Raw genomic sequence first — 24,773 nt, forward strand, 5'->3', positions numbered from 1 at the left:
ATTAACTATAACCTCCATAGACATTCACTGGTATCATTTTAGTTACTTCATTGTAATTTTATGTATTATATTGATAAATCCATGTTGTAAATAGTGGAATTACTCTAGTAAATAATGTTAGTCCAATGCCTTGTTTTAATTTCCCCCCTGTGGGATCAATAAAGTTGTAACTTTTCTTTTCATATATTTCTTTTATTTTGGAATTAATCATATGACCTTCATTAGTATCTTTTTCTAGGCTGTATAACACTTTATAAATATATTGCTATTTTTTTTATGATTATGAATTTTGCAAGTATTTGTTTTCAGTGTTCTATACAAACATTATTATATTATTAATTTATTATTATGACTTTCATCTGTATCTTTATCTAATATGCACAGGTCTTTATAAATATTTTATCATTAATTTTGTCATCATTACGCCCTTCATCAATATGTTTCCAGTTTGGAAAGCGCTTTATAGATAACAATTATTATGTTATTTTATTTGTCATAATTTAGAGCCATCAGTATTTTTCTAGTTTTAGTTATCAGTTTTATTATTATTAATTATGATGTAGAATAGAATAGTCATTTGGCAGACGCTTTTATCCAAAGCGACTTACAGTGGAGAGGCCGCGGATTGATCATTATGACCTTCATTGGTATTTTCTAGTTTGTATAGCACTTTAAAAACATATTTCTTATCAATTTTACTATTATCTTTCTTTATATCTTCCTGTATATGGAGCATTAACTTCTTAATAATTTATTATTGTTCATCGGTATCTCATTGCTTGTAAAACAATTTGATAAAAAAGTCCTACAAATACATTATTATTACTGTTATTATATTCTTCTTCTTCTTCTTCTTCTTCTTCTTCTTCTTCTTATTATTATTATTATCATTATTATCATTATTATTATTATTATTATCATTATTATTATCATTATTAATATTATGATGACATATATTATCTATCCTCTATAGGTCTTGCCATTGGGATAATTGACTACCAAGGCAAAAATTAAACTTGAATTTTCCAACAAGGCATTTTTCTTTGGTTTCAATTCCGGATCGCGACTCTAATCTGATCACTTGAAAGTCGAAAGTCCTGACTTTTATTTTTTGGGAACGGAACAACCAACTGACGTGTGTGACTCCGCCCCCTCACACTTCAGGTTCCAGAGCTGTCCTCCAAATGACTGCCAATAAATGTACTTCCCGTGTCCTGATCACCCGTTTGAATAAGAAACTTACGGTTTGAATAGGACTATTCCTCTTGCGTGTGTGTTGGAAATAGTGTATTGTTATTATGTGTTTAGTGAGATGAGGTTTGAGGTGGAGGGGGCGTGGCTCTTGCAACTGGGGGCGTGGTTTCGGCAGCAGGGGGCGTGGCCTACCGTGGTCCTGCCTCTCAGAGACGAGCTGCATCTGGATCACTGTTAGAGCAGCAGGGAAGTTTCAGTAGCTCTTTTTCCTCTTCCTCCTCCAAAGACGTCTGTCAGCCATTTGAGTTTTTCCTCCTCAGAGGGCAAAGGGTTTCTGTTTATTACCTTTTCTTTTTTTTTTCTTTGATATTTGATATTTTTCTTCATTTTGTCCAGATCCGGCAAGGCCAGCGCTAAGGATGGAGCGGATGACAGAAGACAAGGTAAGCTGGAGTTTGTAGCTCCACCTTTCAGCCTTATTTTGTTTTTCCTTTTTTTTTTTTATCAAAAGAAAATCTAATCATGTTAAAAAATGCAAGGTTGTCTTGACATTCTATGTTTTAATTTATTCTATTTACAAAAAAAAGACTCAAGGACTCTGGCAGTTAATTTCGCTGGATTTTTTTTATTCTGCCAATACCAAAACAAATGACAAGGAAAATTAATTTGATCTTAAATTTGAATCTATTTGAATGTATCATTTGAAAATATTTTTAAGAGCCAGTTTACATCATTTTTATTTAATTGAAGCAAACCTAAAATAAATTGTCAAATGTGTCAAAACATTCCTGTTCAAAACTAGAGTCAAAATTCGTTATTGAAAATATTTAAAGAATGAGAAGTTAAAGAACGATCATAATGTTAAACAAGCCAACATGAATGAATGATCAAAATATATATATTTTTCAGGAAGTAATTTTTGGTATTTGTTTATATTATAAAAAAATCAGACATTTTTTTCAAATTAAATTATTTAATTCCAACTTCCAATCATTTTATGATTTTATTTTATTTCAATTTTTTTTCCCTATCCTGGACTAAAGAGGTTCATGAATCTTGACTGGGGGTACTTGAACAGATCCTAGAGTTAAATATAATCCTAGTTTAGTTTAATCGAGTTCGGGCTGTATTTCTGTTGTGACGGCGGCGGCGCTCCGGATCGGTGGTCTGACAAATGAATTCCTGAGGGGTTTGTCTTCCATTGTCTTATCCAGCCTATTTGTACACACGACTTCCTACTGAATCAGATCCCGGGATTTTTCATGAGCCCGCTGCGCTGTACTTTTCCTCTGCGGTGGGAGGAGGTGGGGTTCAGGGGGATGGGAGGGCATGAATCACGATGTAGGCACGGTGAAACAGGGCGAGTTGGAACTTGAGCTGCTTTGGAGGGCCGCCTCTCAGGTGGGGAAGCAGGCATGGGCTGCCACTTTTTGGGAAACGGCTGCAAGGGGTGGGGTTGGAGGCGGGGCTTGTTGTGGGGGGAGACGATCAGAACCAGCAGGTGAAGTCAATTCAAGGTGGAAGCACTACAGATGCCAGAGGCTGATGGGGTTAGTGTTTGCACTTGAAGAGATCTGTCTGGACACGAGTGATAGAGTAAACAAGAGTACAGAGGAGTTCACAGGAATACATGCAGGGGTACACAGGAGTACATACACCAGTACACAGACAAACACAGGTACACACAGGAGTACATACTGGAGTATACAAGTACACGTGGGGGTATGCACAGAGCTATATGCCGGGGTACACACAGGAGTACACAAGTACATGCATGGGTATATACTGTACTATATACAGAAGTAACCAAGAGTACACAGTCATGTGGAGGTGTACACACAAGGGTACATTGCGGAGTATACAAGTGCATGCAGGGGGAAGACACATGGCTACAAGTAGGTGTTCACATAGGACTACACAAGTACATGCAGGGGTATATACTGGACTATGTACAGAAGTAACCAAGAGTACACAGTTATGTGGATGAGTACACACAAGGGTACATTCTGGAGTATACAAGTGTATGCAGGGGTACACACAGAGCTAGAAGTAGAAGTTCACATAGGAGTATGCAAAGGATTGCAGGCAAGGGTATACACAGGTGTACACACAGGAGTACACAACTGGGCATGCTGGAGTATCTATAGAAGTACACACACAGGGTCTATATTGGAGTATACAAGTGCATGCAGGGGTACACATCAGGTTACATGCAGGGTGTATATGGGAGTATATACAGGAATACACACCAGAGTACGCAAGTACACGTAGGGGTAACAACTGGAAGTACACATGAGTAAAAAAGTACATGACAAACTACACACTGGACTACACAAATTAGTACAAGTACACAAAGGGCTATATGCCAGGGTACACACAGGAGTATACAAGTACACACAGGGGTACATACTGGAGTAGGCACTGAAGTACACAGGAGTACACAAGTACATTGAGGAGTTCACTCAAAAGTACAATCTGGAGTGAATAAGTTCATTGAGGGCCACACACAGGAGTACATACAGGAGTACACACTGAGTACTCAAAGTACAAGAATGGCTACACACAGGAGTACAAACAAGATGACATGCTTGAGCATACACTTGAGTACAAAGCTTGAATACTCACAGGTGTGTACAAATGGCCTTCATGCAGGGTTGCAAACAGAAGTACATGAGTACATACAGTGCTACACACACGATGCCAAACTACACTTAAGAGTACAAGGCTATCTACAGATTTACACAGGTACACACTTGAGTAAACACAAGGATCCACACAGGACTAAACCCTGGGGCACACAATCACATTTTGCAATCAGCAGTACACAAGTAGACACAGGAGTACACTGCGAAGTACACACGGGCGCAGACACTTGAGGGATACTGGAGTAAACACAACTACAATGCTATGCAGTACTACTGGGATACAATAGTAGACGGTGTTACACATTCCAATTCACAACTCAACATTCATACTACACAGATACACATTAGTACTACACACTGTAGCACAAAATTACACACACCTATTCACAGTAACACACAACTATAAACTATTTCACTGTACTACACATTCCAACACACTGGTACAAAATACTACACACACGATGATAAAATGTTAGAACACACAGTCTGAAACACACATGCTGCAAACACACTAACACACACACACACACACACACACACACACAAAATACATTTCAACAAACATTCTAACACACACAGCCACACTTTGAGACACACTTTAAAAATGTAACACACACATACACACACACACACAGCCACACACACACACACACACACACACACACACACACACACACACACACACATCAGTGTACAAGAACGCACCGTAATAGTAATTAAAACAGAGAAGTAGAGTTCTCTGTTGAAACTTGCAGGTTTTACCAGGAAATAAGAAGCTTTATGATGGGAGCTTACTGAGGTTTGCGTAAAAGTTACATAACATCACCACATTTGAATACACAGGTCGTGTTATCTCATGCACACACACACACACACAAAAACATACTCATGTTTCATCTTACAGCAATTAAAAAAGAGGCACAGATCACACTAAGAAATCTCCCAGCCCTTAACTCATTAATGTCACGCATACTTTCACCAACTCACTTTGCACACACACACACACACACACACACACACACACACACACACACACATAAAACAAGTTGTAACTCGTGATTTTTTTCCATGTAAGCCGAAAAACAATGCTGGATTCCTATAATATTCAGACTCTGCATTGCGGGTTTGTCCTGCTAATATTACTAATGTCATGATCCCCCCCCCATATCTGCCGGCCAGTGTTTCCTGTATTCGTCTCCTCCGTGTCAGTCACATCCAGTTCTTTTTTTCATGCCAGCCTGTATTTGCAGGTCAGGACGTCTTTGCCTTATCGTTGATTAGTAACACTCACACACACAGATACCCCCACACACACTTTACTTGCATCCCCCACGTTGATCCACTTATCAGATGCAGTGGTGTTTTGTTTTTCATTGGGTCGTTACTACTGTGTGTGTGAAGTGTGCGTCCAGTATGTGTGGGTGTGTATCAAGTGTGAGCGTTTGTCTAATTTGTGTGTGTGTGTGTGAAGTGTTTTTGTTTAGGCGTGTGTACCAAGTTTGTGTGCGAAGTGGGCGTGTTAAGTGTGTGTTGGTAGTTTAATGTATGTGTGTGTGTGTGCTTCTTTTGAATTCTTCTCAACTCATGTGGAATGTAAAACTAAAAAAAGGGATTTTTTTGGATCTCGGCGGAAACGGGGGTTTTTGAGGAAAATGGATGGAAGGCGATGATTAACGGGGGGGGGGGGATTATTGATGGGATTAACAGAGGGATTATCAATAATCGGCTTGTTTGGACGGCGGCGGCAGAGACGGAGGTCACCGTCCGCAAATCTACGTCTTACCGGCAGCAACGCTTTGAATAACAATTAAAAGTCAAACATTGCGCAGAAATTCAGCTCGGTCTCCACTCAGCGGAGCGAACAACAGACTGACAATCGACAAAAACCTGACGATATATGAACATCCACCCGTCACAGAGGCGAGCGACATTTCCCCTCTCATTTGTGTCACTTATAGAGGCCTACAAACATTCACTGTCATTCACACTTTACATAAACACATAAACCATTCACTCTCATGGAAATAAAAACATTCACCCTTTCATGTCATATAGATACACACAGCCATTCATGATCTCAATCACACGTCTTAAAGACATGCAACCATTCACTCATTCACACGTCATATAGAGACATACAGCCATTCATGATCTCATTCACACATCATATCAGTAAACACCCATTCACCCTCTCATTTATATGTCATGCAGGTATGCAACCATTTACTAATTAGCACGCTATATATATCGAAATCCAACCATTCACTCTCTCATTCATACGTTCCATAGAGACGCAAACTATTCACTCTCATATTGATGTCATATAGAGACATACAACATTCACTCGTCTGGGCAATGTCGGGTCTCCAATAAACCTGCATGTTTTTGGACTATGGGATCAAAACTTGTAATCCAAGCTGCAAGGCCGACCCAAAGATGTTATTTTCTGTTAAAATTTACCCTTACCGGAAGTGAATCAGTCGATGTTTGACCGTAAAACGACGAACATCAACGATGAATCAACCGATCGGCGTTGGAGTGCGAAAAGGTCGCAGGGACTTTCTACTTCTGCGCTAATCAGCGGGATACTTTTCATACTTTGGATTTTTTTTCTTTTCCTTTTTCTAGGGAGGGATTAACCGGCTGGTTCCCTGAAGCCAAAGGCACTTAGATTCCGCAACCGGCGGGCGGGAAAGAAATCCCTCCGCTAACGGGATTAGGGGTCTTATTCTCCACAGGGGAGAAATGATCTACCGGAGAACAATTGTCCACGGAGGGCAAACCTTGAAGGTAGCAATGAGGGAATAGAAAACTTTCGTTAAAACCTGTTGAAAGAAACAGACGGATAAAAAACAAAGTGTAAAATCACGAAACCAATTTTCAGATTTTTGATTTAAAAGCAGAAAAAAGATAATATATATATTAATAAAATTTAAAACAATAAAGAGAATCAAAAGATATAAGAAAAATTACCAACCAAGTTACAAGACTTCATTACAGGTGTTTAGATTTGTGTTTAGATTTAAGCAAAAAAAAAACAGAAATGTAAAAAAAAGCAATTAAAAAAAGGATGACCAAGGAAAAAGGACCCAGGATTTTATTCAAAAATAAAAGGAATGATATGATCTACAGGAGAAAAATCGTTTAGGAAGAGCAACCTAGAAGGCAGCGATAAAAGAGACACAAACCAATTTGCAGAATATTAATTTGAAAAAGAAAAAAAAACTAATAATATAAACAAAATCTAAAACAATATAAAGAACTAAGCAGGATTTTTTAAAAAGACATACAAAACAAATGAAATGATTGTTCCTGGACAGGAACCTTGACAGCAGAAATGAGGGAATAAAAAACCTTTCTTAAAAAAAACTAAATAAATTATTTTGCTAAAAATGACCAAGAGGTCAGCAGGATTTTATTTGAGCAAAGTAACAAAAAAAATATTGAAAAGAGTAAGGCATGAGGGAATAGGAAACTTTCTGTCAATATAAAGAAAATGACTGTTGCATGAATTGATTTAAAGCTGTGGTATGGATTTAAGTAAATTCAATGAAAAGTTAAAAAATAAAGATATTGAAAAAATCGGCAAAAAATTACCAAGAAGTTACTAGGATTTTATGAAAAACAAAACAAATGATTGTCCACAGACAGGAACCTTGAAAGCAGAAATTAGGGAATAGAAAACCTTTGTTAAGAACTGCTGAAAACAAAATAAAATATATAATGAATAAATAGATTCATTTGCTAAAAAATGACCAAGAAGTTAACAGGATTTTATTTAAAAAAAAAACAGCAACAACAGTCTGACGCTGCCACTACCACCACCAGCTGTGAAAGCGTCTTTGTGTGAAAGTGTTGTGACCCACAACAGGGGCTTTGTCAGGGCAGCAGCAGTAGCAGCACGCCGCCGCCGCCATGTCCCCGTGTGAGGACGCCATTGTGACGCCACCCCTTGTTACAAGTCTCTCAGTTAATAATATCTTTATTTTTCTTGCAGCCCCAACAGAAGAAAGTGACCCTGTACCTCCTTTATTGCGTTTCCACCGCCGTCATCGGCTCGCTGCAGTTTGGATACAACACGGGCGTCATCAATGCACCGGAGGAGGTGTGTCTGTGTCTGTGTGTGTGTGTGTGTGTGTGTGTGTGTGTGTGTGTGTGTGTGTGGTCACGTGCCTTGACTGGAATAGGGATTAGATAAAGTGAAAAAAGTGGGGGGGAAAAGTGAATAAAAATTCAAGGGATCCAAATATCAAAGACTTCTGAAATGAAGGTCGGAAGGTGCTTTTTTTATAAATGATAATAATAATAATAAAAACACCTGGAGTCAAATTATTTACTCAAAAATAATCCACATCTGATCAATAGTTCAATTATATCAATTATATTTTTGGCCAATATCCAAATATATAATTTGTTATCTATTAACTATTTCTATGAAATATTCTAATTCTACAGACAGTTCAGTATGTGTGTGAGTGTGCGCATGTGTGTGAGCGCGCGCGTGTGTGTGTGTGTGTGTGTGTGTGTGTGTGTGTGTGTGTGTGTGTGTGTTTGTTTCAGCAAAAAAACTGGCAGTTTCTTAATGAGTAAATCTCATTGGAAGCTTGAAGCCCTACTGCCCCTTAGTGGCACTATTATTATATTATATTATATTATATTATATTATATTATATTATATTATATTATATTATATTTAAAACATGTGAAAATTAACAAATGTGTTTATAATAATTAAGACTTGAATAGTTAAAAAAATGCAGGATTTTTACGCAAAAAAACAAATTAGTCGTGACGGGAACCTTCCGGCTCTAAGCTCCTGCCTGATGTTGTTTTCCCGCAGAAGCTGCGCAGTTTCTTCAGGAACGTGTCGATGGAGCGCTACGGCGAGCCCTTCAGTCCTGGCGCCATCACCATGGTGTGGAGCTTTGCAGTGGCCATCTTCAGCGTGGGCGGCATGGTGGGCTCCTTTTCCGTGGGGGCCATGGTCAACAAATTTGGCAGGTGCGCCTCCTGGGATCTGTTCCGGGGCCTCCTCCTTTTTTTTTTTAAGCTTCTGGAGAGATTTAACTAAAAAAGGGTTTTAAAGGCAGATTTAATTATTCTAAATTAATTTATATTTTAGATGCTTTTCATTAATTTCCTTCAATTTTTTTTTTCATTTATTGTTTTTCTTTTAATCTATTTTCTACTCAACCAGGCGTAAGTCGATGCTGCTGGCCAACATCCTGGCTGGGGTGGGCGGCACCCTGATGGGCCTGTCCACCCTCAGCCGCTCCTTCGAGATGGTCATCATCGGCCGTCTGGTCATCGGCGTCTTCTGCGGCCTGTGCACGGGCCTGACGCCCATGTACGTGGGAGAGATTTCCCCCACCGCCCTGCGGGGGGCGTTCGGCACGCTGCACCAGCTTGGCGTCGTCATCGGCATCCTGGTGGCTCAGGTGTGTTTATTTAGGTCTCTTTTCAATCCGGGGGATTATGTTAATTTAATCCAGATATTTGAATATGAATATGTCTAATTAATAATATTACTACTAAATAAATATAATTAATAGTACAAATATAGATATAATTATAGATATAGTAAATTTTTAATTAATACATATCAATATCACTAATAAATATTACTAATAAAAATTATCGTCTGATTAATTTATATTACTAATCAATACATATGAAACAGCATCCCCTCTGTCCCTCAAAAACTGTTTATTTATCCAATGACTGATTTGAGTGAGCGGGAGTATTTGGTGTCTTATCTGTTGTCGAAGGGATCCAATATCAGGTTCCTCTGAGGAAACCACATTGCTTTCTTGACCATCCTCAGTCTGCACTGGGCTGGACTCGCCATCTTGGATTGGAATCTGCAGCTCACCATAAAACTAATCGATACCGAGTGCAGACTGATGAAGGATTTCACTCTAATTATGTTCTTGTACATTTGTTTAACCAATAACTAAGGATACACCCCTTTGAGGTGAAGTACTCATCACATCAACCCATGATATCATGATATAAGCATTTGCATGACTTATACCAAAGTGGATTAAACGTCAACATTAATGCTAAGTGCATTTGTTACTGTAATAACTCATAAAAATTTTCTCAACATTTACTCCGACTGGTTTTATAGGAATCCTTCTTGTCAGGATGCTAAATGTTAATCTTTCTGTGTGTCTTTTAAGGGCTGATTTAGCAGAGAACAAAAACGCGCTCAACTCCATTGGAGTTCTCAATACGATAAAACTTGATGTCACAGTCTTGCTTTCTTACATCAGTCTTCGTGTCCTGATTTAAAGGAACTTAAAAGAGTTCAAAGCGGGGACAGAAGAGGGAAAAAAAATAGAAGAAGAACCCAGTCGATCACTATTGTCCGGGCAGCTTAGTGTGCCATCTACATGTAATCCCAATATCACCACATTTTAGTAGCCCTATATTCACAGGGGTTACATCATGAATGAATATTATTAGTAATAAATATTTATGTGTATAATTAATTAAAGGCTTTGTAAACAGTTGATCAAATTTATTACTTTTTTTTTTTTTTTATCATTGATAGATTAGAGCGTTTATCCATCATGACCTGTTTACTTCCTGGATTTGTTTTGACATCTTTCCTCCTAACAAGGCTGCAATCTGTTAACACTGCTGAGCTGTGCGCTAATACACTGCTAACATTACCGACCTGCAGGCTTAATGAAAGTTAACATGACTGAGCTGCGTGCTAGTACGAAACTAACATTATGGACTTACATGCTTGTAGAAAGTTAATATTACCAACCTGCTTGCTAGTTGAAAGCTAATATTTCCAACGGTGCTTGTACAAGACTAGCATTACTTACCTGCATGCTGGTAGAAAGCTAAAGTTACAGACCTGCTTACTCTTACTAAGTTAACATTACCTACCTGAGCGCTCGTGCGTTACATTAACAACCTTTGTGCTAGCACAATGCTAACATTACCGACGTACTCCAACGTACAAAGCTAACATTACATATGAGTGTGTGCATACAAAGTTAACATTACCGTCATGTGTGCTGTGCAGTGCTAGCATTACTGACGTGCACTCAAGATGAAAGCTTGTAGAAAGCTAACATTGCAAACTGTGTTCTCCTGCACAGCTAACATTTCCAACCTGCATGCTAATATTACCGACCTGAGTGCTTGCACTAGGCTAACATTGCAGACCTGCGCACTTGTAGAATGCTAACTAACTACATCAATTACCGAAGCGCGTTCTCGCACAAATATTACCGTCCTGCAGGTTCGTACAACGCTAATAATTCTAATTTGCATGCTAATAAAAAGCCCAAATTACCGGCCTGCATGTTCGTACAAAGCCAACATTACCGACCTTTGTGCGGGAACTTATTCCAACACAAAGTGCAATTAGCAGCATCTTTGTTTACACTTGCGTCCAGAAGTTTCCTATGTTTAAATTTCCCTTCAACCCTCTCTGTGTGTCTCTGTAATCTTTTCCCCCCTGCAGCTTGTGCACTGAGAAACACTCCGGGATGCAAAATTAAAGTGCGATTAAAATTAATCGAATAAATTAAACATTCATCAATCCACTCCTTCTGTTTATCCTGCAATCAGAGTCGCAGGGGATGCTGGAGCCATCCCAGCTGTTATTGGGGGAGAGGCAGGGTTCACCCTGGACTGGTCGCCAGTCAATCGCAGGGCCACATATATTGACTCATTCATTATCTCAATCATTCATTCGGGGCAATTTTTTCCAATTTTTTTTCCAATCACTCTGCATGTTTTTGGACTGTGAGAGGAAACCGGAGAACCCGGAGGAAACCCATGCAGACAGGGAAAACACAGAAAGGTCCTCTGGTTGGAATCAAACCAGGGTCCTTGTGATGTGAAACCGAAGCGCAAACCACTGCATTGCCCCAAATTAAACACATACTTGTAATTAATTAATCATATAATCATGATCAAATATTATTAGATTTCTAATAATGGGGGGGGGGGAGTGATTTGCTGTTTTGGGCGAGAAAGTTTTTAGGTGATATTTTTGATCATTTCTTGCTATTTTTCTCTTAGCTACCTCCTTGGTTTCAATGCTAATATTCAGGTATTTACGTAGATTATTTGACCTTTTTCTAAAGAAAAAAAAGACCTTTTAAACTTCAGTCTTTTTGACTTTGTCGTGTTTGTGTGTCTCAGATCTTCGGCCTGGAGGTGCTTCTGGGCTCCGACACTCTGTGGCCCCTCCTGCTGGCCCTCACCGCCCTGCCGGCCCTCCTGCAGAGCGCTATGCTGCCCTTCTGCCCTGAGAGCCCCCGCTACCTGCTGATCGTCCTCAACAAGGAGGAGGAGGCCCGCCAAGGTCTGCGCCTGGGCGCTGTCACCATGACGACAGCCCAACTACTTGTTTCTATGTTGTCGATGGAAGATTTCATGTAATGTGTTGACATTTTTAGCACTTTCTTGAAAGTTGTAGTACATTTTCCGTTATTCTAGATTTTTGGCCCGATAAAAAGTGACATTAGCGACCACCTCACTGGACTTTCTTTTTTTTTTGGTCATATTTTATACAGTAGGGGCTTGATGTTACCAGAAACTTATTGTGGACTGCCGAGTACCACTTTTAAAACCTGTGGAAGGTCCAAGCTCTTCTTGCATGCTACGCCACAGAGTGGTTTCCAGGACTTTAAGCAGAACATTTTCGCCGAAATAAGTACAGAGTTAGATAACGGTGGGATCCTTCACATGGCAAAGCATTCGAGGGAGAAGATAAAAATACTTCAACCTGTCTGGTGGTTATTGTTATTCCCACCTCGTAGAACATCAATGTCGAGACACCTTTTTCACTATATATGGTCTCCGTATTGTTTCCTCCGTCTTCGTGCTGGTTTGTTATTGACCAAAAGTGTTGAATGATAAAGTTCCAAACAATTTGGAGGGGGAAGGGTCAAATCTCCCGGTCACATGACTCATCCATCCATTCCTTCGCTCCCACTCCCCCAGCTTTGGTGCGTCTGCGCGGCGTCGAGGACGTGGCCGACGACATCCAGGAGATGAAGGAAGAGGGGATGAAGATGACACAGGAGAAGAAGGTCACCATCCCTGAGCTATTCCGAGTGCCCCACTACCGTCAGCCCATCATTATCGCCATTGTCATGCAGCTGTCGCAGCAGCTGTCAGGCATCAATGCTGTGAGTTATGACTTTCGACCCTATTTTTGGAGAAAAATTGATGATTAAAAATGACAAGGCTACCAGGGTACCTTAACTTGTATGTTCAAAGTTGCACCTTGTCTCTGCCCAGGTTTTCTATTACTCCACCGGTATCTTTGCCACGGCGGGGGTGACGCAGCCCATCTACGCCACCATTGGCGCCGGAGTTGTCAACACAGTTTTCACCATTGTTTCTGTGAGTGTCCCATTCGGCCTATAAGACGCTGGTTTTATTCCCGTCTGATTCCACTACCCCCACCGTGACCTTCTCCTCCGGTTCCTCCAGCTGTTCTTGGTTGAACGGGCGGGGCGACGGACGCTGCACCTGATTGGCCTGGCTGGGATGGCGATCTCTGCCCTGATCATGACCATCTCCCTCACTCTGGTGGTGCGTGTGTCTCACCAATGTTTAGCACGTTAGCATGTTAGCACTTCAGCATTCCCGTGGGATTGAATTATAATACAAAGAGAATATTTTACTGAAACGGCTATATAATTTCAGAAAGTCTAGCAGTCACAAAGGAATGAAGTGAAATGATTGTTTTGAGATGTTTAACCCCTGCGTGTTCCCATGATCCCGATATGTCTGAGCAGAAGACAACGCCGTCCCTCAGCCACCTGGCCATCCTGGGCGTGTTTGGCTTCGTTGCCAGCTTTGAGATGGGCCCGGGACCCATCCCCTGGTTCATTGTGGCCGAGCTCTTCTCACAGGGCCCGCGGCCCGCCGCCATAGCCGTGTCTGGCTTCTCCAACTGGACCGCCAACTTCTTGGTGGGGCTGACCTTTCTAAAACTGGAGGTATTGCAACATTTAAAAAAATATGGATATTTGTTTATTGATGTTCACATCAGATGGTCAAACTATCTCAACTAAATAAACCGTCACACATTGTTTTATTCCTTTTCAATGTCAACATGTAAATATTGTCCCATCCTGTCGACCTTCAGCTGTGGCTCTGACTTTTTTTCCCCTTAGCTCGATCAGTGTGTCAATCTGTCGCCTATCACATAGTTAAGTCAGCCAGCCCTGCTAGCTTAGCTACCAAGCTATTTATCTAATTTCCTAGCTGCTGAAATACTCACCCATGCATATATCCATCTCTGATTCTCAGCTAACTTTAGGTGTTCCACAGGGTTCCTTTCACGGCCCTGTGCCTTATCTCTCCATCTTTGTGTCTTCAGAGACATTTAAGGGGTTTAAATTAAGCAACAACCTCCATCTTTGTCTGACAGGAAGTCTGCGGCCCATATGTCTTCATCATCTTCATGATCCTCCTCATCTTGTTCTTCATCTTCACCTACCTGCGGGTGCCTGAGACCAAGGGGAGGACATTCGATGACATTGCCCAGGGATTTGCCGCCAATGCGGCGAAAAGCGCCCAGGGCTCGCAGCCTGATGCTGCGGCGGCAAGCGAGCTGGAGCCCAAGCCAGGTCCGTCCACGTCCCCCTCGGAGAAGTTCCCCATGGTGGACTTACCCGTGGAGAAGCCCTGAGCGTCCGCTGAGGACGCCGCCTCGCACGGACTCGGACTGACAGTAAAGCGGACGTCGTATTTGTGACGAGGAGCTAACGTTTAAGCTAACGTTTTTAACGGTCTCCGCCGGGAAGTAATAATATCGGTAATACTTGATTCCTTGCTCGATGTCACCATTGCGTCATATCCCGCGTGCATGTGTGGTTTTCGCCCCCCCCCAACCTGCATCTGGACTCTGGACCGTCCACCTGCACTTCCGCTGTTGTCCAGAGGATGGTGCCTGCCTCTGCCGTCAGCCTTATTCTGTGTGAAGCAGCTCAAAGGTACAGAATGCGAGCTCGCCATTCGGAGCAGCTGACTGTCGCAACACCACATCCCCACGTGTCCTGACAAGACCTATTATCTACTATTGATTGTTGATTTTATGTAAATTTTTATTTTTTTTTCCAGACGGTTAAAAAAAAAAAAAAGATTCTCAGTGTTATAATGACGAACGATAAGCATCGATAGCATCGATAAGAGGCCTTGTGTTGTGACATTTTATTCTGAAATGCCTTCACTTTTGTCACTTTCTGCTCTGTTGTCCTGCACGGACAAAGTTCGTGCAATAGTTTTATTCCGCTTTTTTGTTTATCCAAAGAATGACAACTCGTCATCGTGTGCTTTATTTTGAAAAAATCTGACCGCATTCTGAACTGTTTGCAAAAGTTCACAAAACATTCACGACAATAACCGTAGACAAGATCGTCCAGTAGGGGGCGCCGGCTGAACAGAGGATTTTTCTTTTTTTCTTTTTTATGCGCACGCCTAACTTTTTATCGGAGCGCCATCTTAAAAAGTCTCTGGATGTCACAGTTTCACATGTTGCTACATAAGAGGATCAACATGTGCTCAGTATTAAGACCGGGGGCCATCAGCTGGCCCCAGTAACCCTCCCCTTGGCCCCTCTCTTACCGCTGCCTTGCCAATCCCCAAAGGTCACGGGATTTGGGTTCTTATTCTCGTTGAGGTCGAGTTCTGAAAAGCCGGTTTTGGAACGTAGCACTTTGACCCAAAAAGACCGTCACTGCGGCCGTCCGCAAACAAAAATAAACAACCACTGGGCTTTTATTTTGACAATCCAAAGCAAATTTTACAGTCTTTTATTCTGAAGGTGCCTTAAACTACAATCCAGATCAATGTCTTGGTCTTGGAATTGCCTTTGTTGATACATGGGTGTGTTTTGGACGAAAGCGCCGAGCAGCCAATCAGAAGGCCCCGTGCACTCAAAATGTTTCCAATTGGTGTGAGCTAACATTACCGTGGTAATGTGACAGAGTTTTTACCAAAGAGAAAAAATGGGTGAATACCACAAACATGCGCCGATTACGCTATTGAACAAAATGTGAAATTAGCTCGTCGAACCCCAGATGTTTATCCAGCTGATTTTTTAATTTTTGCATGTAAGAAAGTAAAAAATGAACAGCAGGAATAAATGAAACTTACCAAAAAATAAAAACAGCAAAGTCAAAATTTAGCATTGATGTAAGATATGGTAAGATATGTGTATGTCGTACTGTTAGCATTAGCTTTGCACCTTTAGTCACGCAGAATAAGGGTTTTGTGTTTTGCCTGAAATTGACGCAGTGGATCAGGAGTTTCTGTAAAACGGTAAACCCAGACCTTCAGCCAAACACCCGACTCTCAGACAAACACCCTACTCTTCCAGATAAACAACTGACTTTCAAACACCTGACTTGTGGATAAATTCTTGACTTTCTGACATATACCCGACTCTCAGACAGACACTAGACTTTCAGAAAGTCACACGACTTTCAGCTGGAGATCAATATTTAGGCAAACACCCAACTATTAGAAAGACACCTCAATTTTCCAGGAGGCATCCAACTTATAAACACCCGACTCTCAGACAGATCCTTGATTTGTAGATAAATCTCGGATAATCCAAGAGACGCAAAGTACAGACTTTCAAATTTCCTTTTATGTAAATTGTTTTAATGTAAAGAGTGCACTTATTCATTCAGCCTGCCAAAGTCCAGCTGATGGTGGTAATACACGCATACAAGCGTGGTAGGGAGTTGGGTGACACTAACAAAACCAGTGGCGTAAAAATGTAAAAAAAAGAAAAAAAAAAGCTGCTAGCAATTACTGTAGTCCACATTGACGAGCTAGCCTAGCGTCTCGGCAGCATACTGTAACACATTCAGACTGTAGCTCTGTGGCGCCATAGTGTTTTCATGGCAACAGCAGTCCCCCCTCCTGTATTTTCCACATAATACTGCAAACACTTTCTGACTTGAATGTAACTGTTCGCATCTCATGATATTTTAAGTTGATTTTGCTAAAATTAAAATGTCGATCTCGCAGTTTGACGGTTTTATATTGGTAAAAGTAGAACCTCATAGTACTATGAAGGTAATTGATATGGACAGCGACCAGAACGCAGTACTTGAGTGTACCATGCTTGTCCTGTTTTGTTTTGAATGGACAAAAATGCTATGACAGTTGGAATTACTGTTGTTGCTGTTAGCACTCTGCTTCTTGGCCTCCCATGAATGTTTATATTTCTGCTGAAGTTCTTGTGCCAGCGAAGTTGTTAGGTTTCCGCCGAAGTTTCCCCCTGGTTGTTGTGTGAATGTCCTGCTTTGTGAAACCCATGAGGAAATAAAATATTGTGGGTTTATCTGATTTATTTCATCAGTGACATGCATTCATTCATTATCCATAACACTTTTCCTGTCGTCATGGTCACGGGTTCTCTTTCATTCTCACATTTTCATTCACTCTCATTCACCTGTCTGGGCAATTTAGAGTCTCCCAACGAACCTCCTGCATGTGTTTACGCTATGGAAGGGAACCAGAGAACCTGGAGGGAACCCACAAGGACATGGGCAGAACATGGAGAACTGACAGAGGAAGGCTACCTTCGGTGGGAATCCACAGGTCCCTTCTGTGGGACCTTCTCACTGTGAGACAGAAGCGCTAACAGCTGCACCATTTATCACCCCTATCGAGTAAAACAGCCTGAGCTTGATTTTTTTTTTTTTAGGTGAATTGTTCTTGTTTTGTGATGTATTTGATATATATTATTTGATTATATATTATTATTATATGTGATAAATATAATTCTAGGTGATCAATGTTTTTTTCAGATGTATAAGGGCCTCCTGGTATATAAGGACTTCCGGGTTGGGAAATTGAATAAAATAGGTAATGAAAATACAGCGCTGGAGGAACGAGGGCACGCGCTGCGACGAGCCAATCAGCGTGCGCCGCCGCGCTTCCGGTCCGCCGGACGCCCGTCGGCGGCCAACTGGAGCGTGAAAATGCGCCGTCAACAAGCCGCAGTACCGCGGGCGGCCGGCAGGGGGCGCCCGGGAGCCGGGTCCGAACCCGGGGCGTGCGCGCGGATTCAGACGGGAATCATTTATTTTCCCTTAAAAAAAAAAAAAATTATAATGACAACAATAATGGAGGTTTCTTCTCTCTTCATTTTTTTAATTTTTATTTCCTGCTTGAAAAATACAGCGCATGCGCACACGCCAGACATCGAGCGACTCGCGTCAGCGCCGAGCGTCTCCCCGCGCGTGCTTTCCGGTAGTTTGACTTGTTCAGAAACGCCGGTTTAATAAAGGTTGGTTGAAAGGAAAAAAAAAGGGGGGGAAAACGACATTCCAGCCGCGAGTCCGGAAGAAGTCGGCCTGATTCCGTCGCCGACGGTTATTTGTTTTCTTCTCTTTTCAGTGTGAATATCTCATTCCTTTGCTTTTCACCCCCCCTCTCTGCCTGTTTCTCTCTCTCCACCTGTCTCTCTATCCGTCTCCCTCCGTTCTTCACCTCCGTCTGTCTCACTCCATCCACCTATCTCTCTCTGTTATCTTTCCCCACCTCTGTTTCGCTCCCTCCCTCTCTCTCTCTCACCCTCTCCCCCCCTTCTCTATCTTTCTCTTTCACACTCCCTCCATCTGTCGCTCCCTCCCTCTCTCTCCTTCCTTTTCTCCCTCACTTTATCTCTCTCTCCCTTCTTCTCTCTAACTCTCTAACCCCATCTCTCCCTCCCTCCCTCCTCCTCTCATGAACAGGCCCCGCCCCCTTGCCCTCCTCCCTCCCTCCATCCCTCCTTCCCTCTCTCCCTCCGTCAGTGTCGTTCAGGAGTGGAGATGTGGAGAGTCTTTCTTTCTCTCTCTCTGTTTTTCCAGCCCTGTTCAGCTGAAGAAGGTAAGAAAAAAAAATAACAACTCTTCTTTCTTTACTTCCTTCTTTCTTTTTTTTCTTTCTTTCTTTTTTATTAACTTCACTTTAAAAACACTTAGGATTTGTCGCGCGTGCGTGCGCGCGCCAGTCACCCTAGGATTCCGGGTCACGGAAAAAAAAATTTTTTTTTTTATTTTTTATTTTTTTTTGTTTTTGGACCTTCTTCCTTCTCTTCTGAGAGTTTTGTGCATTGTCTCCCCGGCTGAGTGTGCATTTGTGTGTGTGTGTGTGGGGGGGTGCGCGTGCACGCTAGGTGCCCGCCGGGGGGCTGTTTGTGTGTGTGTGTGTGTGTGTGTGTGTGTGTGTGTGTGTGTGTGGTGGGGGGTGCTAGCTCCTGCAACAAAAGGAATATGGAAATAAGCCCAGAGACAAAAAAAAACAAACAAAAAACAGAATAATAAGTTGCATAAGACATTTATGCCCCCGCCACTCCTTCACCTCCCTTGCCCCCCTTTACTGCCCCTTAGCCCCCCATCAGCCCCCCCAGGGTTAATCTCACTCTGCACATCAGTCATGATCTCAGTGATGTGACAGACAAGGCGCCCCCCCCGCCGCTTCGCCGTTTTCCACCCCTCGAATCCGACAAAATCAGTCTTTTTTCAGATTTAATGTAATTTGATTTATACTTATACGTCTCTCGCTGATTTATTTTCATTTTTTTTTCTGTTTTGTTATTCTAATTTTGTCGCTGATTTTTTTCTTTTAGTCTAATTCAAAATATTTCAGGATAAGCGTCTCAATTTCCATTTTGTTCATTGGGGATTTTTCAATGCGCATTTTTTTCCTTTAAATTCTTGACGATTTCTCACTGAAATGTTTTCAGTTTTCTTTGTTTGCCATTTTTTTAATTCTATGGTGAAATTCCTTCCAGTTTTTCCAAAAATGATCTTTCTTTTACCAATCTATGAGGTATTTTTCGCTTGTTTTTTCAAGTGTAATTTCATTTTTTCAAATGTATGAAAATGTTTTTCAGATCACTTCCAAGTTTTAAGTTTATCACTTTTTTGGACAAATTATCACTAAATCTTTCACTTGTGGATATTTACAGTAGATTCAAAAGTCTGATAATTCATCACAAATTATTATTATTATTATTAGTTTAATTATTTTAATTATATTATTTTCATTATTATGTTTTACCCAGACGGGTTCTTTGTTGCTTGACATCGCAAAGTTTTTCCATCTCCTGAAGAAGTTTTAGCTTCAAAAACAATTTTTTTTTTTTTTAACTGCGTGGAAGTAATTATACTGTAATATTCCTGCACTTTGAGGACTTGCCTGGAAAGTCCCAGTGTAAAAGACCTTTGATGAGATGATTGTAGCATCGCAGAGGTGCTTCTCATCCGGTAGGCAGTTGGGTTCTCTACGTTCTCCTACCTGGGTTTTCTCCATGTTCTCCCTGTTTCTCTGTCTGGGTTCCCCTCACATTCTCCATGTTCTTCATGTTCTCCTGGTTGGATTCTCTCCATGTTCTCCTACCTGGGTTCCGTCCATGTTCTCCATGTTCTCCATGTTCTCCTCGCCAGGTTCCCTCCATGTTCTACATGGGTTCTCTCCATGTTCTCCATATTCCCCATGTTCTCCTTCCTGTGTTCCTTCCATGTTCTCCATGTTTTCCATGTTCTCTGTGTCCTTCTGCTTGGGTTCTTTCCACGTTCTCCACGTTCTCCTGCCTGGGTTTTCCTCGTGTTCCCCGTCTTCCCAAATCAGCAAAGTTCCCGAAGCCTCTTTCAGTCGCCCTTCGGATGTGAATGAGTGAATGAGAGGGTGAAGGTGTTGGGTGATTGACAGCTGCCTCATACAGGGGCTGGGTTAAACCCCGCCTCCCGGCCCTGCCGACAGCCGGGATTGGCTCCTCGAGAGCGACGGGGCGACCAGTCGGTGACAACCATCATCTGAGGTCTGAGCGGCGTTACGCCAGCTGGCGGCCCTGATCAGATAAAGCCCAGACGCCCCCAAACACCATCTGATGAGTCACGCCGATTTGTGCACCTGCGCAAGCATGTGTGCGTGCGTGCATGTGTGTGTGTGTGTGTGTGTGTGTGTGTGTGCATGTCACATGTGCATCTTCTGGATGTAACTGCTCTGCAAAGAATTAATATGAAAAAAAAAAAACATCCGTGTGGAGGTTAGCACTCTGCTCCCATTGGCTGTCACTCCGAGTGGCGATCGCTCTCCCCTCTCACCTCATTGGCTGTCGTTTTCGCTGTGAATGGCGTGCATGCGTGTGTGCATGTGTGTGTGTGTGTGTGTGTGTGTGTGTGTGTGTGTGTGTGTGTGCATGCTTGGCAGCGACTTGGCGCCCGTCCATGTTCAGCCTCTGGACCTAAACTGACCCAGTGAGAGCAAGTCGCCGCCCCGCTGACTCTAGGCCAGTGTTATAATACAGTAATAATACAGTATTAACCCAAAAGCAGTTTTTTTGACCCAATGACATTAGCACGCCACTGCTGACATCATCACGCCATCCCGGATGAAGACACTGCCCAGCCTTTGCAGACATGCCGTTGTTCATGTGTTATTACGGCGTACTCACTATGAGAAAGCGGAGCAGGGAGATGTCCCTGTGGTGACTCTGGGACAGGCGTGCAGTGTTTTTTTTGGGAATGTTTTGAGTAACCGTGGCAATGGCGGTTGGCCAAAACATTGGCAACCTGGTTTGGGTCACAAGTTGCGGCAGCGAGGATTTGACTTTTTGATTTTTGATCACTTGATTGTCCAAAGAATGCTTTTTTTTTTTGGCTTTTTTAAGAAAAAAGTATATAATTTATTGATTGTTTTTAAGTACCCGTTCCCACATTGTAAATTTGTAGTTCATTATCAGACTGACTTTTAGTTTTAATTTTTACAATATGTGATTTTTTCAATCTTTTTTTTCCTGCTTTTTTTTCTCAATTTCTTTTGAGTTTTTAGCCGATGCTTCCATATTTATTTTTAATTTTTAGCAGCTATTTATTCTCTCAATTTCCCTCTATGGTTTTCAGTTGATTTCTTCTTCTCTAGATAGATAGATTGATCATTTTTGGCAATATCATTTTTCAATAATTTTTTCTGCCACATTTTTATTTTCTCGTTCATTTTCAAGCAGATTTTGAATATTTTTTAGCATTTATTGTTATCTTTTTTTTTTTTATTTGAGTTTTTTTTTGCCTTTTTTTTCTCAATTTGTCTGGAGCATTTAGTAGATATTTTATATATATTTGATATATAAATGTTTTTATACATTTTTTTATTTTTACCAGTTAATAATTGTCTCAATTTCCCTTGTTCGTCTCAGCTGATTTCTTGAAAGGTTTCAGTGAACTTTCCAGATTACATAGATGGATAGATAGATAGATAGATAGATAGATAGATAGATAGATAGATAGATAGATAGATAGATAGATAGATAGATAGATAGATTGATATTTTTTGGAAAAATGTCATACAAATTATTCATTTTTAATTTTGCATCCATTTTACGATGGATTTTATTTATTTCTCAATATTAATTTTTAGCTTTTTTATTAGAAAAGTTTTCTTGTTGTTTTATTACCAATTTCTCCTTAGAATTTAGCCAATGTATTCTCTATTTATTCCCTCAGTTTCAGTCTTTTTGTCAGTTTTTTCTTTTTTTTGGCAGATTTTCAAAAATTCAAAAGTATTATTTACCATGTTTTTTTTAAACTTTTTTGAGGGGTTTAATGGACTCTCCCAAATATATCAACCCACTCCACATATTTCAGTAAAATTCCCGCTGTTTTTGAGTGAAATCTGGCTTTTCATATTGTTTATTCATCTAATATTTTTTTGTATTTTTGTAATTTTGCTGATGTATTGCGTGTCCAGGAGAATCCGAACTTGGCAGCGTTCTGGTTCCAAGGTCACGTGACCCCCCCGGGTGGACGGTGCGCCTCCATCGGATTTGCTGCCTTTTCGGGACCCGTTCAATTATTGGAAGCGTAAGAAGAAAATAAATGGTGTGCCGTTTTGCAGTGGAGGGAGGGGACGGCAGTGGGTGGTGGCGTTGGCGGTGGCAGCAGGGGGAACTAAAAGCTTCTGGTCTCTCTGGCCAGCAGCAGGGTGGTGCAGGGGTATTGGGGGGGGGGGGATGCCATTGCCGCTGCAGCCGCCATCAACATTCAAGTGCGTCTGTGCTTTTATTTTTAGCTGCACTTTTGCATCTCATTAAAAAAAAAAATGAAAAGAAAAAAAAAAAAGGAAAGAAATGTTGGAGGCGGGAATGGGGGGGTGGAGGGGGAGCAATGGCTTGGCTCAAAACCACTCAGAAATAAACGACAGTCAGCGGGATAATGACTGGAAAATACCAGGGAAATTAATGCGAACGAAGATTTTTCAGACAAATTGTGAATATTTTCCCCCCAAAAAAATCTCCCTCAATATTTAAGTGAAAATAGCGGGACAAAAAAACAAACAAAAAAAAAACAAAACAGCTAGATAACCTCCTGGGGGATTTTTTAGCCTCAAATCCCCCCCAAAAGTTGATAAATTACCAAAATACAAACAAGAAAGTGAAAAAAACATGCAAGTGACAAACAGAGAGAAATTTACCAGATTTGTGCATAAAAATCCTGAACAGATAATCTGTAAAAAATGACCAAAAAATGGAAAGATGGAGGCAACGGGAAAATTTAAAAGATCTGCAGGGAAAAATCATGAGAGGAATCCCCAGATAACCCTGGCAATGGTGAGAACCAATGGAATGGGCAAAACAATGAGCGTTTCCTACTGCAGCATCAGGAGTTTGGATCCTGAATGTTCTTTAGTGAAATTCCGCATTAAAGCAACAGTATGTAGATTTTGCTTCCCGGTTGTTGCCGCTTACGCCGGTTAGTACTAACACAGCTGCTAATATCGCTGCTAACACAGCCATTAAGCACAGCCACTAACGCAGCTGCTAACACCGCTGCTAACACAGCTGCTAACACCGCCGCTAACCCAGCCTCCTAAATGCTGCTGATACCGTAGGGGAGGAGGGACATTCAGATAAATTCTCATCTCAGTAATGGGGTTCCTGGATTTCAGAAAAGAATTGATAACATGATTGATTACTTAATTAATTGATTAATTACAGAATTAATCCTTAGTTTTATCAGATTATTTGGGGATTTTATTCTCGTTTTTTTCCCCTTATTTATTGATCTGCTTGTAAAATCCTAATTTTTTTTTCCACATATATAATGGTTGTTAATGTTATGTTGTTATTATTGTTGTTTCTTCTTCTTCTTATCATTATAATTGTTGTTTTTTTGTGTTGATATTATCATTAATTTAGTATTATTTTCAATTACAGATTATAGTTCAAGATTTTTGTAACTATCAAAAGGAAGTTTTTCTCTGAGCGGCATTTGAATGTGAAAACAATGAGCTGGAGACAGTTAGCTTAGCATAGCTTAGCATAGCACGAGCTACTGAAAAATGATAACATAAAGCTTCTGACCCCACGACCTCCCCCCGCCACCTCTTTCATCCAACCTTCAATCGCTATGGAACGCTTTCATCCATCTCCAGCGATGGAAAATTATTCCAAATCTCCCCCCGTCGGGCGTTTATTTCTGGAGGGGGTTAATCCGACCCCACCGTCTGCACCCCGCCCTCTCCGCCCGACCCCGACCCTCAACCTCCCCCTCACACACACCCACCGTCGCTCTGAACGCTGTCTGCGGTTGGAAACATCTGGAGCCCATAAATCTTTGTTGGCGCAGAAGCTGGGTGGTGATTTTTTTTCTCTGTTTTTTATTTCTCTTCACCTGGGAGCTGAAGTCCATGTGGAGACGAGCTGGAGATCTGCAGGGAATTACGTTAAAACCTGGAATAAATGACCTTAATATCTGAGAATAATTCCATGAAAACCTGCAATTAATTACCTTAAAATCTGCGATGAATCACTTCCAAATTGAAAACAAATTACCTCTAAATCTCCAAAAACTTCCCAGGAAATTCAAAGAAAATCTGTTATTGGTCAACTTTAAATTTGAGATATATTGTCTGTAAATCTGCATTCCATCTAAAATCTCATCA

At 41.2% G+C, this 24,773-nt stretch overlaps 2 protein-coding genes across 3 annotated transcripts in view; both read left to right on the forward strand.

The window, feature by feature from the left end:
* The first annotated feature begins 1,457 nt into the window (after positions 1–1,457).
* On the forward strand, positions 1,458–15,996 carry slc2a3b (solute carrier family 2 member 3b). The gene is made up of 10 exons (XM_086155697.1): positions 1,458–1,637; positions 7,837–7,944; positions 8,680–8,840; positions 9,037–9,277; positions 12,012–12,174; positions 12,816–13,003; positions 13,116–13,220; positions 13,311–13,412; positions 13,619–13,822; positions 14,257–15,996. Exons 1-10 carry the CDS (start codon positions 1,614–1,616, stop codon positions 14,515–14,517), a joined length of 1,557 nt encoding a protein of 518 aa, XP_086011823.1. The 5' UTR covers positions 1,458–1,613; the 3' UTR covers positions 14,518–15,996.
* Positions 15,997–18,647: 2,651 nt separating this feature from the next.
* ephb6 (eph receptor B6) overlaps positions 18,648–24,773 on the forward strand; it is a 62,839-nt gene continuing 56,713 nt past the window's right edge. For both annotated transcript variants that reach the window (XM_086155698.1, XM_086155699.1), the window contains exon 1: positions 18,648–18,716. In XM_086155698.1, the coding sequence (XP_086011824.1) occupies positions 18,659–18,716 (58 nt within the window). In that variant the 5' untranslated portion in view covers positions 18,648–18,658. The remainder of the gene's footprint in view (positions 18,717–24,773) is intronic.

The sequence above is a fragment of the Fistularia commersonii genome, chromosome 11 (genome assembly GCF_037954325.1).
Source record: "Fistularia commersonii isolate RoL2024-O1a breed Wild chromosome 11, RoL_Fcom_v1.0, whole genome shotgun sequence".
NCBI classification, from domain to species: domain Eukaryota; kingdom Metazoa; phylum Chordata; class Actinopteri; order Syngnathiformes; family Fistulariidae; genus Fistularia; species Fistularia commersonii.

Bases quoted from the DNA above. Each gene is read 5' to 3' on its own strand.
- slc2a3b (XM_086155697.1), top strand. From the start codon at position 1,614: ATGGAGCGGATGACAGAAGACAAG. The intron at 7,945-8,679 runs GTGTGTCTGTGT...GTTTTCCCGCAG, and splicing joins TCATCAATGCACCGGAGGAG to AAGCTGCGCAGTTTCTTCAG. The intron at 9,278-12,011 runs GTGTGTTTATTT...TGTGTGTCTCAG, and splicing joins TCGGCATCCTGGTGGCTCAG to ATCTTCGGCCTGGAGGTGCT.